General features: G+C 47.4%; 1 protein-coding gene across 1 annotated transcript in view; it reads right to left on the bottom strand.

Moving 5' to 3' along the window:
- Window positions 1–2,440: 2,440 nt before the first annotated feature.
- The window catches only part of Krcc1 (lysine rich coiled-coil 1), a 31,752-nt gene continuing 18,846 nt past the window's right edge, over window positions 2,441–15,346 (bottom strand). The window contains exon 3 of the mRNA XM_048352534.1: window positions 2,441–3,357. Within this exon, the coding sequence (XP_048208491.1) occupies window positions 2,637–3,357 (721 nt within the window). The 3' untranslated portion in view covers window positions 2,441–2,636. The remainder of the gene's footprint in view (window positions 3,358–15,346) is intronic.

The following is a 15,346-nucleotide window of genomic DNA, read 5'->3' as shown; positions in this document are numbered from 1 at the left end:
CCGACTGGAGGCATGGCTCAAGTGGTAGAGCACCAGCTGCAAGCATGAAAGCTGAGCGAGGCCCTGAGTTCAAGCCCTAGTGCCAGCTCAACACACGCAAAGAGTGACCAAGGCAAGCTGGAGAATGTGCAGTGTGAAGAGGGGGATGATGGGTCACTAGAAGGCTAGAGCAGGCAGCAGGGTGAGAACGTCGTAATCCCCAGCCTCCTAACCCAATGCGCTTTCTCCTCCAGTACTGCTGGTTACTGGCAATAGGCTTCCCTGTGCTGGGGGCCGAGGGATGGAGGGCCTGGGGGCTCAGCCGGAACCTCCTCCCCATTGTCATAGTTCCACCGACTGTACCCAGGAGCAGCTGTTGATGTGTTTGGAACTGGAGTTTCAGACTTCTCTGCCTGGGCTAGTGTGGAAGTTTGATCCTCCGATCTCTCAGCCTCCTGAGGAGTTACTTGCTGTTTTGTTCTGATGTCTTTTGAAATCCCAGATGGGGAACTCCGGGATGCGGCAGTCAAGGAAGTGCTTGCTCTTGTGATAAATTAACCTATAATTCCTATCATAGTGATGCAATACAACACAAACCCACTTTATATAATATATATTATTCTGTTATAGCTCGATGTTTAGAACAATGACTAATTCAATATCTATTGCCTAAATGAATGGATGATCTCTTACTTTTCCTATTAGGTTTTTATTTTTTGATTTGTTGGTAGAAGTTGTTTGTCTACTAGAACTCTGTGAGGCCCAATTCTGGAGACCAAAAAACACACCAAAAATTTAAACAAAGGAAATTAATACAAAGTGTTGTTTGTGAGGGAAAGGTAGCTAACGGCCAAAAGGCGCACAGAAGACTCTGAAGCAAGCGTACAGGTTCTTTCTGGAAAGGATCAGGTAGCAAGGATGTGGGTAAGTTGGGGCTTTGTGGGCAAGAGGCCTGGTCAGTGATACTATGTGGGCATTGCTAGAATACAGAAAACAAATATTCACCACCTCTTTACTAAAAAAAAAACAACAACCAACAACTATGATAAAATAATTGGGATACGATTTAATGAATGAGAAGGCAAGGATCCATTTTGTTTGCATAATATTTTTTCAGTTGAGGTTCAAATGTGAAAAATATTGGTAGCTTAAGAGCAATACAAAAGCAGATGGTGGTTGGACATGACCTGCAGGTGAGAGTTTGCCTCCTGTGTTTCAACAGTCTCTCCCTGTTGGCTGACTTGCTGGCATAGACCAGGGCAACTCTGGGGAGAGGAAGTTTTCTTTGCCTGCTTCCACCTTACACTGATCCTCCTGCGCCCTCTACTGGCAGAGACTAGCATCCAGCCAACTGGCAAACAACTCTAACAGGTTGGTTCACAAACTGGATCTAAGAGGCAATACTTTGGCAACATCATAATATAGAGGGATGCAAATGACTCTTCTCCACTCTGATGATTGCCTTTAGGAAGTTACTGAAAAGTCTCATGTGATACCAAATTCAAAACAGAAACAACACTTTGCCAGGCGCTGGTGGCTCATGCCTGTAATCCTACCTATTTAGGAGGCTGAGGTAGGAGGATCACAGTTCAAAGCCAGCCCAGGTGGAAAAGTCTGTGAAACTCTTATCTCCAATTAACCACCAGAAAACCGGAAGTGGTGCTGTGGCTCAAGTGGTAGAGCACTAGCCTTGAGCTGAAGAACTCAGGGACAGAACCCAGGCCCAGAGTTCAAGTCTCATGATCGACCAGGAAAAAAAAGAAAGAAAGAAAGACAGAGAAAGGAAAGTAGTATACTTCTCAGCTCTCTTCAACCTAAGCCAAAGCTGGGAACCAGTGGCTCACCCTTGTAATCCTAGCTACTCAAAAGGCTGGGATCTGAGGATCACTCTTTGAAGCCAGACAAGGCAGAAAAATCTGAGAGACTCTCATCTCTGATTAACCAGCAAAAATCTACAAGTGGAGGTATGGCTCTAGTGACAGAGCCCCAGCCTTGAGTGTAAACCTCTAAGGAATTGCACCTAGGTCCCCAGTTCAAGCCTAGTACCAGCACAAAACAAAGACTTTGAAGCCAATATTAAAACTGCAGAATTTCAGGGTTGCTTGTGGTTAAGGCCCAGAACCTGAATAAGAAAAGCCATAAGTCTCTGGCTTCTAAATTCTGGAGAAATAGGCCTTGAGTTGCCAGGGTTTGGGTATGGGAGCTTCCGGGCTTGCCAGTTCAGCCCTGAGGCCTTGGGCACTCAAGAGCCAGGTCAGCCAATACTAGAAGAGCTTCTTGTTCAGTCATAATTTCTAGCCAGGTACCAGTGGCTCATGTCTATAATCCTAGCTATTCAGGAGATTGAGAGCTGAGGGTCCTGGTTCAAAGCCAGCCTGGGCAGGAAAGTTCATGAGACTCCTATTGCCAATTAACCAGCAGCAAACTGGAAGTCGAGCTGTGGCTTCTGTGGTAGAGCACTAGTCTTGAGTGATAAAGCTAAGGGAGAGTGCCCAAACCCGAGTTCAAGTCCCAGGACTGGAATTTTTTTTTTTTAAGTATCCAGATACAGCAAAACAAAGGGAGTGCAAACAGCTGATTGATAACAAAAGTGGGTGGTTAATTAACTGTTTCAAAGTCATTTCATTCATCCATTTGGGACCTCAAATGTCCAAGCATCAAAAACAACTGCCCAAAATAGCCTCATCCCACAAGTCCCTCTCCTCTGGACTTTTCCTGCCGTGTCCCTTTTTCTTCCTGTGGGACTGGCTTTTCCCTTTGGAGTCATCTGCTGCATACTGGTGGTCCATCCTGTCTGGGGTCTTCTGCGATCTCTCTGACTCTCTCTTGGTTTTCTTCGTGCTGAGGCCCTGGTGTTCTTTGGGGGAGCCTCTCTCGGCAGGGTACTTTCTCTTGACCGGCACTGGCTCTTCGGTGGCAGCATCTTCTTCCTCCTCCCGCCGCCTCCTTTGGCATCTGTCTTCACCGCCTGCTGGGCAGACCCTGCGGCCGTGCTCCCAGGAGAGGTTGTGACTTCGAATCCAGGGGCTTTGGGGAAAATAGTGGCGATCGTTTTGGTAGTTGTTGGGCGATTCCAGCCTTTGTCTGGAGTGATGGCTTTCAGGTAAGGGAGGGACCTGGCCTTCCTCCATGCTCAGCCTCTCGTGGGCAGTGGGGAAGTTGGAGAAGTGTCCACCGAAGGAGAGTTCTTGCTCAAGCACTGGAGATGTGAAGTGGTTGTGGCCTCCTTCTCGGGGTACAGAGACCTCAGGTTCTTTTCTAAAGCAAACCTTTGGCTGCAATCCTCTGGCTCTCTGCTGTCTAATATAATCTTCAAGTTCATGTTGGAAAGAATCATCCGTCTGAGGATCTGCCATTATACTGAAGGTGAATAAATTTCTGCAAGGGAAAATGGAAGGCAACTTTCTATTTGATATATTATTTTCCACGGGACGCTCTCTTTTTTTTTTTTTTTGCCAGTCCTGGGCTTGGACTCAGGGCCTGAGCACTGTCCCTGGCTTCTTTTTGCTCAAGGCTCTACCACTTGAGCCACAGCGCCACTTCTGGCCATTTTTTATCTATGTGGTGCTGAGGAATCGAACCCAGGGCTTCATGTATAGGAGGCGAGCACTCTTGCCACTAGGCCATGTTCCCAGCCCCTCTCTTTGTTTTTTAAAAAGAGAATCAGGCTCATATTTCTAGGGGAGGTTATTATATCACATACTCTAAGTAATATGCAGTCTTTGATGTTGAGCATGAAATATGACTAAAAAGCTGTACATTTAAAGATCTATAGATTATAGAATAAAATTAAAGCTGGGGCTGATGGCTCACACCTGTAATCCTACTCTGAAGGCTGAGATGTGAGGATCATGGTTCAAGGCCAGCCTGAAGAAAGGCCATGCAACTCTCATCTCCAATTAACTACTTGAAAACCAGAAGTGGAGCTGTGGCTCCAAGTGGTAAAGTGCTAGCCTTGAGTAAAAAAAGCTCAGACTCAGTGCTCAGGGCCCAGATCCTGAGTTCAAGCCCCATAACAAGCAAAATTTAATTAATGAATTAACTAAATAAAAATTTTCAGTGGTTACCTTTTTGGTTTGAAAGTTGCAAACAATTTTGGACTTCTTTGTTGTAAATTTTTGTAAATACTATTAACTGTGTATAAAAATAATGTTAAGGCTGGGAATGTGGCTTAGTGGTAGAGTGCTTATCTAGCCTGCATGAAGCCCTGGGTTTGGTTCCTCAGCACCACATAAATAGAAAATGACTGAAGTGGTGCTGTTGCTCAAGTGGTAGAGTGCTAGCCTTGAGCAACAGCATCTTACGGACAGTGCCCAGGCCCTGAGTTCAGGCCCCACGACTGGCAAAAAATACCAAAAACAAACAAAATATAACAATGATAAAGCAACGCACAATTGTATTTAAGTTCATTTTCTACTTTAGTGCTTAATGGGTCAACGACTTTTTTCTTTTGTTTCTTTTTTGTTTTTGTTTTTGTTCCAGTCCTGGGCTTGAACTCAGGGCTTGGGCTCTGTCCCTGAGCTTTTATGTCGAAAGCTAGCGCTCTACCACTGAGCCATACCTCCACTTCTGGCTTTTGTGGTGGTTGGAGATAAAAGTCTCACAGACTTTCCTGCCTGGGCTAGCTTTGAGCTGTGATCCTCAGATCTCAGCCTTTTGAGTAGCTAGGAATACAGGCGTGAGCCATCAGTGCCATGCCTGGCTGCTTTAAGATATAGGAAGAGGGCTGGGAATATGGCCTAGTGGTAGAGTGCTTTCATTGTATACATGAAGTCCTGGGTTCAATTCCTCAGTACCACATATATAGAAAAAGCCAGAAGTGGCACTGTGGCTCAAGTGAGAGTACTAGCCTTGAGGGGAAAAAGGCAAGTGAAAGTGTGAGGCCCTGAGTTCAAGCCTCAGTACCAGCCCAGGGTTAGGGGTAGAGAGGGAGAGAGGGAAAGAGGGAGGGAAAGGTGCCAAGATGGGGGGATGTATGCTGAGGGAATAGGTGTGGGATGCTGAGATGGCACCCCCTATCCTAGTCTGAGCATCTTTGAGCTGGTCTCAACTCGAGGACTGGACTTGAGAGGCAGTCTGGTCACTCCTCATGTGCTGAACTGCACCACTGTCCTATCTTCTAGGGTCTCAGTTTCCTCATGTGTAGTGAACTCTATGGCACAAGTGTCCAACTGGCAGGATCTGATAAGAGGCACTCTAACGGGTGCCCGTGGAGGTGAGCACCCTGAAGTCCATCCAGGTTTGTCTTCAACTGGGGGACCCATTTGAAAGCCCCTGGCACAGCAGGAGAGGCCGTGTAGTACGAGTACCTAGAGCTCATGAGTTAACAGAGCCTCCTCCTGTGATCGCTGTTTATAAGAACCTTCGAAATGGATTTCCTAATGTAAATGATGTTCGGATTGCTAGACTGGTTGAAAGCAAGTGTGGATCAAGTGGGGCTGGGAATGTGGCTTAGCGGTAGGGTGCTTGCCTAGCATGCATGAAGCCCGGGTTTGATTCCTTGGCACCAGATAACCAGAAAAAGCCGGAAGTGGTGCTGTGCCTCAAGAGGTATAGAGTGCCAGCCTTGAGCAAAAAGAAGCCAGGGACAGTGCTCAGGCCCTGAGTTCGAGCCTCGGGACTGGCAAAAACAACACCAAAACAAACAAACAAAAACCCACTATGGATCATCATGCAACTCTTGTAAACATACTTTTCCTTTAAAAAAAAAAAAAGGCACTTAAACTACTTTTTGCTGAGGACCACTGACTTCTCACTTGGGCCATGAACAGACAGGAGCATGCCATGCTTCTCCACTCCTCCACTTAGTGTCATTTCCTGAGCCATTCTCTCCGCAGTCACTCTGCCGCCATCTTGGAAGTCAGGAACAGAGAGGAGCTGGGACACCTGCCACGTGTCAAGGTCCCTCTGGATCAGTCCTGAGACAGTGGGCTGTCAGCCCACCTCTGATGCCACCTTCGGTCATCCCTGACCCCTTGGCTCCCTAACCACCGCTGACCACACCTGTGATTCGAACATGCTTTAAGGTAAACGCCAAGGTTTGCGCCCCAAATACACCTGAAGACAAGCTGAAGTTCTCTCCCCCTGCAGCATGCCTGTGTGATGTACTAAATCTCTGCCCTCCTTCATGTCTCTTTATTTGGCATATACAGGTGAATGGCGGGACCTGACATGGGGAGAGACTCCTGGAGTTTAGGTAGGGATCAAAAACCGCAGTCTCGGTGTCTCCATGGAGAACATGACCTAGCTACATTGGCCAGGCTCTGTACTTCACATCGAGAACACAAAGCAGGCTGGGAGAGTGCTTGGTTAGCATATATGGAGCCCTGGGTTGAGTCCCCAGTACTACATAAACAGAAAAAGCCGGAAGTGGTGGCGCTGTGGCTCAAGTGGTAGAGTGCTAGCCTTGAGCAAAGAAGCTCAAGGGCACCTCAGGTCCTGAGTTCAAGTCCTGAGCTCAAGCCCAGAACTAGAGAGGGAGAGGGGGAGGGAGAGAGACAGAGAAGAGAGAGAGAGAGAAACTCAATCTTTGTCCTTAGGACAGCTTCCAATCTTGTTTGATAAGCAATCTCCTACTTCAAAATGGCAAAACAAGGGCTGGACTGTAGCTCAATGGTGCGGTGTCCGTGTGAAGCCAGAGGCTACAGCCCCACCCAGCACCCTCTTCTCTTCCCCTCAAATACAAAACGACTCTGCCAAGTGTTGGTAGAAAGGCGGTTTTCCTGGGAGGAGGGTAGGAAGGGGACATTGGAGAGAGTGACTATTTTTTTTCCCTCTATTGGTTCTCAGTAAGACTTATATATTGGCAGAAAAGTGTGCAGCAGGAGCTCCAACGTTTATCTAGCTCTCTCCATTTCACAGCTCAGGGCCTCTGGCTGCTGTACAAGTCGGCTCCACCCTTTGACCCTTAGAGGCCTTTCTAAAGGTAGCAATCAGGAGAACTGGCTTAAGAGTCTTCTTAAGCTGACCTCCCTAGGTTAAGATACACCCTTAACAAGATCCCAGGGCAACCAACCTTAAGCTCTATCCTGCCCTCAGGCTTCCAGAGCCCATCATTTCCCGCCTTTCTCTAAGACCCCAGCTCCTGAGGGCTCCCGGTTCCTGACCCTTAGTCAGGCAACACCTGCCCTTCCTGCACACCGGAGTTGGGGTGTCATCCCCTGCCTACTCCAGTCTTCTCGCACAGCCTTCTGGGGTCTTAGATCACTTGGCTGAAGTTATCTAGACTGGAAAGCAGAATTTGTAGAGAGGGGAAAAAAAAAGCTCCATTGAGACCAGGCTCTCTGAGGCATCCTTCTGCTTAGAGCGCTCTAGACCCAGGCAGGCATGACCTACTGGTACTCGTCGAGGGAAGCTGGAGAAATGCGGGGGTCTTCCCGCAGGCTCGCCATCCCATGAACGCCTTTCCTGCCTTCATATAGGGAGCCATCGGAGCCTTTCCTCACTCTCCAAATCTGGGCATTCTCCAGGGTCCAGAGCCAGAGCGCCCAGCTGCACCGGCACCGTGGGAGAAGCAGCTGCTTTCTCCACCCCAGTTGCTCCGGCCTGAGTCACACCACCACATCCAGCCAGTCCCGAACCCTCACCTCTGAACTCCTCTGTCCACTCCGGCTCGCTCAGTCCATTCCCCAACTAGCTTCCTCTGCATAGACCCAGCAGAAGCTTCCTCTCCTCTTTCACACAGGAACCCACAAGCCCACAGTACCCACAGGACCTGACACTGCTGTGTGTGGGGGGGGCGGCCCTGGTTTTCCGGACAGCCTCCCTGGTCCTGCCTTCCCGCTACACGGGGGCCTGCATGGAAGAGAACAGTCCCTAAGCCCACGGATCTTTTCCCTACTTGGTCCATACCAGAAGTCTCTAGCCTTCTCAGGCTCAAGTGAGATGGCACGTTAGCTTTAAGGCTCCACCAGACACCCTCTGCTTTCCTCTTTGCTGATGTCCCTACCCCCTATTCCCTGCTTCCAGATAAAGGTTTAAAAAAAAAAAGAGAGAGAGAATTAAAAGCCAGGCACTAATGGCTCATGTCTATAATCCTAGCTACCCAGGAGGCTGAGATCTGAGGATTGGGGTTCAAAGCCAGCCTGGCAGGAAAAGTCTATGAGGACTTTATCTCCAATAAACTACTCAGAAAAAGCTGGAAGTAGCATTGTGGCTCAAGTGGCAAAGCGCTAGCCTTGAGTTAAAGAAGCTTGGGGACAATGCCCAGGTCTTAACTTCAAGCTCCAAGACAAAAGAAAAAGAAAATTGGGACTTAAGCTGAGCACTGGTGGCTCACACCGATAATTCTAGCTACTCGGGAGGCTGAGATCTGAGAATCAGTTTGAAGACAGCCTGGGCAAGAAAGTCATGAGACTCGTCTTCAATTAACCAGCAAAAAGCTGAAGTAGAGCTCTGGCTCAAGTGATACAGAGTACCAGCCATGGGGGGGAAAAGCTACAGAAGTGTTCAGGTCCTGAGTCCCACAAAAAAGTTGGCACTCTGACCTTGCCTTTCTACTCAGCTTCAACTCAAAACACAGTACGAGGAGCAAAGAGCTAAGAGAGAATTCAGTTTTCAAATCCAGCCTATTTGCTTCCTTGCCATCTTGAAAGTAAGCGCATATCAGGAGCAGATTCCTCAGTCAGTGTTTCCTCGTCTTATCCAAAGGGGCCTGCAGCAAGTAGATGCCTAACAGGTCATCCATAAGCCATGGGAGAAAGGAACAGACCTGTCTCTACATGCTCAGGTCCCCCGAAACTGATCCCAGGGCCCTTCGTGCTGTTCCAAGCTTCCCATGGCCCATCGGCCATCTTTGTTTTCTCCAATCACCCAAACACAGCTGCGACTTGAGCAAATGAGAATGAGTGGTTCAGCTCTTACCTGGAATCACCACCATACTGAGAGAAAATTTCCCCACACAGGTGAGACTCTCACCTCCTCAAGCCTACAAGTGTTTGGGGTTGTGTCCATGGCAGTCCCGTGGGTGCCACAGAGTGCACAAGACGAGTTGCACCAGGGGAGCCCACTACTCAAGGTGCCTGAGCTCAGGAATCCCTCGTTCCTAGCTGCTCCTAGCATCACACCACACTTCCGGGCCAGACCTCCAGCTCCCTCCCACAAGCAGGAAGTCACGCCCTCCTTTTGTTTTGCTCTGGTGTTTCAGCCTCCCTAGAGAAAAGAAATCCCATCACCTAAGGCAATTTAGGAAGGCCCAAGGTCAGCACCGGGGACGGAGGTAGTCTATAATCTCATCAGTTATTAGATCTCATTTGACATTTATTATTGAAGACAATAACAGAGGCTGGGAATGTGGCTTAGTGGTAGAGTGCTTGCCTAGCTATGCATGAAGCCCTGGGTTCGGTTCCTCAGTGCCATATAAACTGAAAAAGCAGGAAGTGGCCCTGTGGGTCAAGTGGTAGAGCGCTAGCAAAAAGAAGTTCAGGGACAGAGCCCAGGCCCTTAGTTCAAGCCCCAAGACCAGCCCCTCCCCCCAAACAAAAATAAAACAAACTCTCAGACTTGTCTGCCTACCCTGCTTTCCAACTTTGAGCCTCAGATCTCAGCCTCCTGAGTAGCTAGGATTTCAGGTGTGAGCCAATCTTGTTTTAATGGTAATCTTGTTTTAGCTCTTCTAGACTGTTACTGCTTAAGTAGGTCTTCAAATACTTTTCTTTTGCTGCCCCCACCCCCTTTTGGTGTGGTGATTGAACCTAGAGCATTTACTAGAACCAAGTAATTAAGATATAGTTCACTAGATAAGCTGGCAGAAAATTTGGCCCGATAAACCAGGAAAGAGAAAAACTCTGAAACTTGGGAATAGGTACAGAGGGTTACAAAAGAGAACAAGGACTTAGAGGAAGTTGAGCAAGGACAAAAGCAAGGAAAAGTGGTCAGAACAGAGTTTGGGAATTTATAGCCTAGAGCAGGATAAACAGACCTTACCAGGGTCTACAACAAGTGGGGGGAAGAATGAGGAAATCAGGACCTAGCCCTAAATCTTGCTGGAGACCCTGGAATCAGAAAGTCATCCTGGCTCTGTGTGTGTGTGTGTGTGTGTGTGTGTGTGTGTGTGTGTGTTGATGTTGATTCTTGGGCTTGACTTCACGGCCTACGTAGTGACCCTAAGCTTTTTGCTCAAGGCTAGCACTCTGAAGACTCTACTTCCAGCTTTTTGCTAGGTAGTTGGATTGGAGCTAAGTCTCTTGAATTTTCCTGCCCAGATTGGACTTGTGATCCTCAGAACTCAGCCTCCAAAGTAGCTAGGATTACAGGTGTGAGCCACCAGCGCCTGGCCAGTTCCCACTAATTCACCCAAGGCCCGGATGGCACACCTAGGTAAGCTGCCATCTTCCCTGGGGCATGTCTACATACAACCTAGGTTGTTGGGCTGCTCTCCATTTTTCCAGTAAAATACGTGGTGTTGAGGAGCCTGAGGAGCCTGAGCAGCCGGTGCACCTCTATATCGTAGCTTGGGCCTGCCGGGCCCTGAAGCTTCCTGGAATAACTGCAGAACGTGTCAGTGTGAAGCATGAACAAAATGCAGTCTAAAATAATCAAGGTAGCCAGAGAGACTTCATTTGACCAGAGGTCAATTAAAGTTAGGATGCTTTAGCCATTGTTTGTAAGACGCTTCACTGCCTTGTTTGATAATTGTGCTGTGTACTGGAATATCAACGGATAAATATTTGAAGTGCCAGGTGCTCCACCAGGCAATTTAGCCCCTGACAAGTTACTGCCCCAATAAGTAACTAATATATACATAGCAGGAGGGGGCTGGTGACAAAAGTCCCTTGCAGCACCCTCCACTAACAGTCTCAAGGTCGATAACAGGTGTCTTTTGCAAACTTTGACTGTCTTGCTCTTAAGCAACAATGCCCCAGCTCATCAGGAACAGATAACACACTAAAGGTTAACCAATTACATGTCATTTTAACTGGGAATCCCCTAGACTTGTTTACTAGAAAAACCCAGTGTAACCTGTGCTTGGGGCCTTTGTCCATCTTGGCTGTGTCCTTGTGGGTGTAGGTCCGAGCTCGAGCTTGCTAATAAATGACTCTTTGCTTTTGCATCGGAATCGGCTTCTAGGTGGTCTTTGGGGGGGGTCTCGAATTCTGGGCATTTCAGTGTGCTTGTAGGGAAGTTAAGGATTAAGGTCTTCTGTTTTTCCTTGGCATGACTCACTAAATTGTAGCTACAGACCCATTCATCTGCTTTCCTTTTTCTTGTGCCAGAACTCAGGGCCATCAACTTTCCCTCAGCTTTTCACCTCATGCCTGGAACCCTACCACCTGCACCGGACCTTCAGCCCAGCTTTTTTCTTAGTGGAGACAGAGTCCCTGGGCTGGCTTTGAACCTCAATTTTCAGATCTCAGCCTCCTGAGTAGCTAGTATTACACACATGAGCCACTGTTTGTTGTTTTGTTTTGCGCAGTATATACTTATACTTCGTTTGTTCAATATACTTTTTGAATTTGCCTACAACGTGTTCATTTTCCCAGTTGTATGGACTACGTGTGTATGTATGTATATGCGCTCACGTAGACATTGATGTAGACCACCACGTTATTCACAGGTACTGTATTTCCCATCTGAGGCCATTTTAAACATGAAAGTCCTCCTCTCTTCTTCCCTCCTTCCCATCCTTTCTCTCTCTCTCTCTCTCTCTCTCTCTCTCTCTCTCTCTCTCTCTCCTAGGAAGGGAATTCAGTCTCAAGCATTCTAGGCATTTACACAGAGCTCTATCCCCAGCCCATGAATATTCTTGTGTACATCTCCTCCTACTAAAGGGCTTATCTCTATAGAGGACTGGAATTTTTATGTTCCACAGCATACTCCATTCAGCTTAACAGACACAGTTATGTCAAACATCTCAGAAAACAATCTAGTAGTTGACATCCTCTCTAGCAATACTGGAAGACTCCACATCTGTTCATTCATTTTGCAGCACTTGGAAATGCCAGGGTTGCTTTCTTTTCTACCTCTTAAACTATTCCTCTCAGCTGGACATTCTGCTTGATAATGGTGATGAAGTCTTGCAGACATTTTTTTTTTCCCAGGCTGGATTCAAATTTTGGGTACTCTGGATCTCAGCTTTTTGAGTAGCTAGGATTACAGGTTTGAGCCACTGGGTCTGGCTCTGCCTTTTATTTATTTATTTAGTTTTTGCCAGTCCTGGGGCTTGAACTCAGGGCCTGGGCACTGTCCCTGAGCTGCTTTTGCTCAAGGCTAGCATTCTACTACTCTGAGCCAGTGCACCACTTCTGGCCTTTCTGTTTATGTGGTACTAAGGAATTGAACCCAGGGCTTCATGCATGCTGGGCAAGCACTCTACCACTAAGCCACATTCCCAGCCCATGCCCTATTCTTTAAGTTCAAGTTTTCACCCAGGTCTGAGTGGGACTACACTGTAGCTGGGAGTAAGGTGCAATTCCTCTTACCTGGGCTTGTGGGTGTAGCAAAGCATCACCTAGCACACACCAGAAGCCAGGCCTCCTCTCCAGCACCGCTCACAAAGAATCAACAATAAACCCAGCAAAAAGACTAATAACACCACCACCAATAGCATTAGCAAATAAAAGGTGAATAAACAAAAAAGTTAAGGAAGTAATGATGGGTTGGGAATGTGGCTTCGTGGTAGAGTGCTGGTCTAGCACGCATGAAGCCCTGGGTTCGATTCCTCTGTACCACATAAACAGAAAAAGCCGTAAGTGGTGCACTGGCTCAGAGTAGTAGAGTGCTAGACTTGAGCAAAATAAGCCAGAGGCAGCACCCAAGCCCTGAGTTCAAGCCCAGGACTGGCAAAAAAAAAAAAAAGTAATAAAGATAACAGAAGAAAAGAAAAAGGGAGAAAAGAGGAAAGAACTGAACAAAAAGGGAACGACAAGAGAGATGAGAAAAAAGATCAGTTGTTTTTTTTAAAAAAGGAGGGGGGGGGGGGCTGGGAATATGGCCTAGTGGTAAAGTACTCGCCTCGTATACATGAAGCCCTGGGTTTGATTCCTCAGCACCACATAGAGAGAAAAAAGCCGGAAGTGGCGCTGTGGCTCAAGAGGTATAGTGCTAGCCTTGAACAAAAAGAAGCCAAGGACAGTGCTCAGGCCCTGAGTCCAAGGCCCAGGACTGGCCTAAATAAATAAAGAAAGAAAGAAAGAAAGAAAGAAAGAAAGGAGAGGCTGGGCACTGGTGGCTCATGCCGGTAATTCTAGCTACTCAGGATGCTCAGCACAGTAGTTCAAAGCCAGCCTGGGCAGGAAAGCCTTTGAGATGCTTATCTCCAATTAGCTATCAGAAAATCATGCTGGAGGGCTGGGAATATGGCCTAGTGGTAGAGTGCTTGCCTAGCATGCATGAAGCCCCGGGTTTGATTCCTCAGCACCACATAAGCAGAAAAAGCCAGAAGTGGCGCTGTGGCTCAAGAGGTAGAGTGCTAGCCTTGAGCAAAGAAAAAAAGAAAAAGAAAAAGAAAAAGAAGCTAGGGACAGTGCTCAGCCCCTGAGTCCCAAGCCCCAGGTTGGCAAAAAAAAAGAAAGAAAGAAAGAAAGAAAGAAAGAAAGAAAGAAAGAAAGAAAGAAAGAAAGAAAGAATCGATAAAAGCACTAAAAGCAATGGAGAAATGACATGTAAACATCTAAAATAAATACCCCAAAGTTCCTCCTAGCCCAGGTCCATGAGGGTTGCCCACAGACGCCAGCTGTGCCCTCTCAGCTCCTACCCGGAGTTGGGAGCACATTGGGGTTGCTCCCTGCCCATTTCCTGCCAGGAAGGTTAAGGGCATGCCCTTAGCAGTGGGGTTGTACTCTTGGGAGGTTTTACGTATGCACATCTTGGGGAATGGTGAAAGAACACTTTTTTTTTTGTCTGTCATGGGGCTTGAACTCTGGGCCTGGCCGCTGTCCCTGAACTCTTCAGCTCAAGGCTAGAGCTCTACCACTTGAACCACAGCACCACTTCTGGTTTTCTGGTGGTTAATTGGAGATAAAAGTCTCACACACTTTCCTGCCCTGGCTAGCTTTGAACTACGATCCTCCTCAGATCTCAGCCTCCTGAGTAGCTAGGATTACAGGCGTGAGCCACCTGCCTGGATTAAGTTAGAACACTTTTTGGGCCAGACAGGAAGATGTGCCCTCCTTCAAAGGCCCTGAGTCTGCATATCCCAGATGCTTCTGATCATTGGGGAGGAAATCAAAACATCGAGTAAGGTGCTGGAGGGTTCTATAGGAAGCAAGTCATTGGTTAGCTTTGGTTTTGGTATTTATCTTAAGGCCCCCTGTGAAATGACAGCCTGTATGCTCAAGGCTAGCACTCTACCACTTAAGCCACAACTCCACTACTGGCTTTTTGCCAGTTAATTGGAGTTAATAGTTTCACAGACTTCCTGCCTGGGCTGGCTTTGAACTGTGATCCTTAGATCTCAGTCTCTTAAGTAGCCAGGATTACGTGTGTGAACCAACAGTCACTGGCCTAGTAATATCTTTATGATGGACTGAAACTGCCCCTCCCTCAAAAAAAAGGAACAGCAGGACATCCGAGGACAATGAGCTATAATGAACGAGGCTGCATCCTAGAGCAGGATTCATCACCGCAAGGAACCAGATTGTCCCCCTTAAATGATGAGTGATGACAACTTCTCCAATTTTTTCCCTTTTCTTTCTTTCTAACCAGTTGGGAGGATTGAACTTGGGGCCTGGGCACTGTCTCTGAGCTTTTTTGCTAGGCTAGTGCTCTACCACTTTGAGCCACAGCACCATTTCTGGCTTTTTGGTAGTTCATTGGAGATGAGAGTCTCACAGACTGGCTTTGAACTGTGACCTTCAGATCGCAGCCTCCTGAATAGCTAGGATGACAGGCGTGAGCTGCTGACGCCCAGCAGCTTTCCTCTCTAGAGCTGGTTTGTCGGACAGTAGACAGCCCAAGTCCTTTGAATGGATTTAAAGCACCTAAGAACTGTGGGTTTCTCCTGTAATCAGGACTGTATATCTGGTGCCACTGTGAGGGGCTTAGACTTGCCTCTTACCTCAACCCAGAGCCTCAGAGCACCCCAGGCCTTTCAACAGGAGCCAAGGTTGAAGTCTCAAACTGCCTTGCGTTTTCTGAGTTGACTTTCCACTTCTTCACGGTGTTTAGGTTTGTCATTGATTTATTGATTCCCAGAGTTCCTCAGGATAGTTTATCGTTTGTTACCTTGACTCTGCTCACTCTGAAGACTCACAAAAGGGGTAATTCTATCTTGCCAATCTTGCTCCGAGGGTTATTTTTAAAATATCGAAGACATGTTCCCTCACTTTAGATCAGAATTCTCCACCTAGTCAGACATTTGGGGCCACACATTTCTTTGTGGTAGAGGTTGATCTGTAGGATGATCAGCAGCACCCCTACATCAAACACT

Source organism: Perognathus longimembris, chromosome 8, assembly GCF_023159225.1.
Source record: "Perognathus longimembris pacificus isolate PPM17 chromosome 8, ASM2315922v1, whole genome shotgun sequence".
In the NCBI taxonomy this organism is placed as follows: domain Eukaryota; kingdom Metazoa; phylum Chordata; class Mammalia; order Rodentia; family Heteromyidae; genus Perognathus; species Perognathus longimembris.
This window is presented reverse-complemented; position numbering and strand designations above follow the sequence as displayed.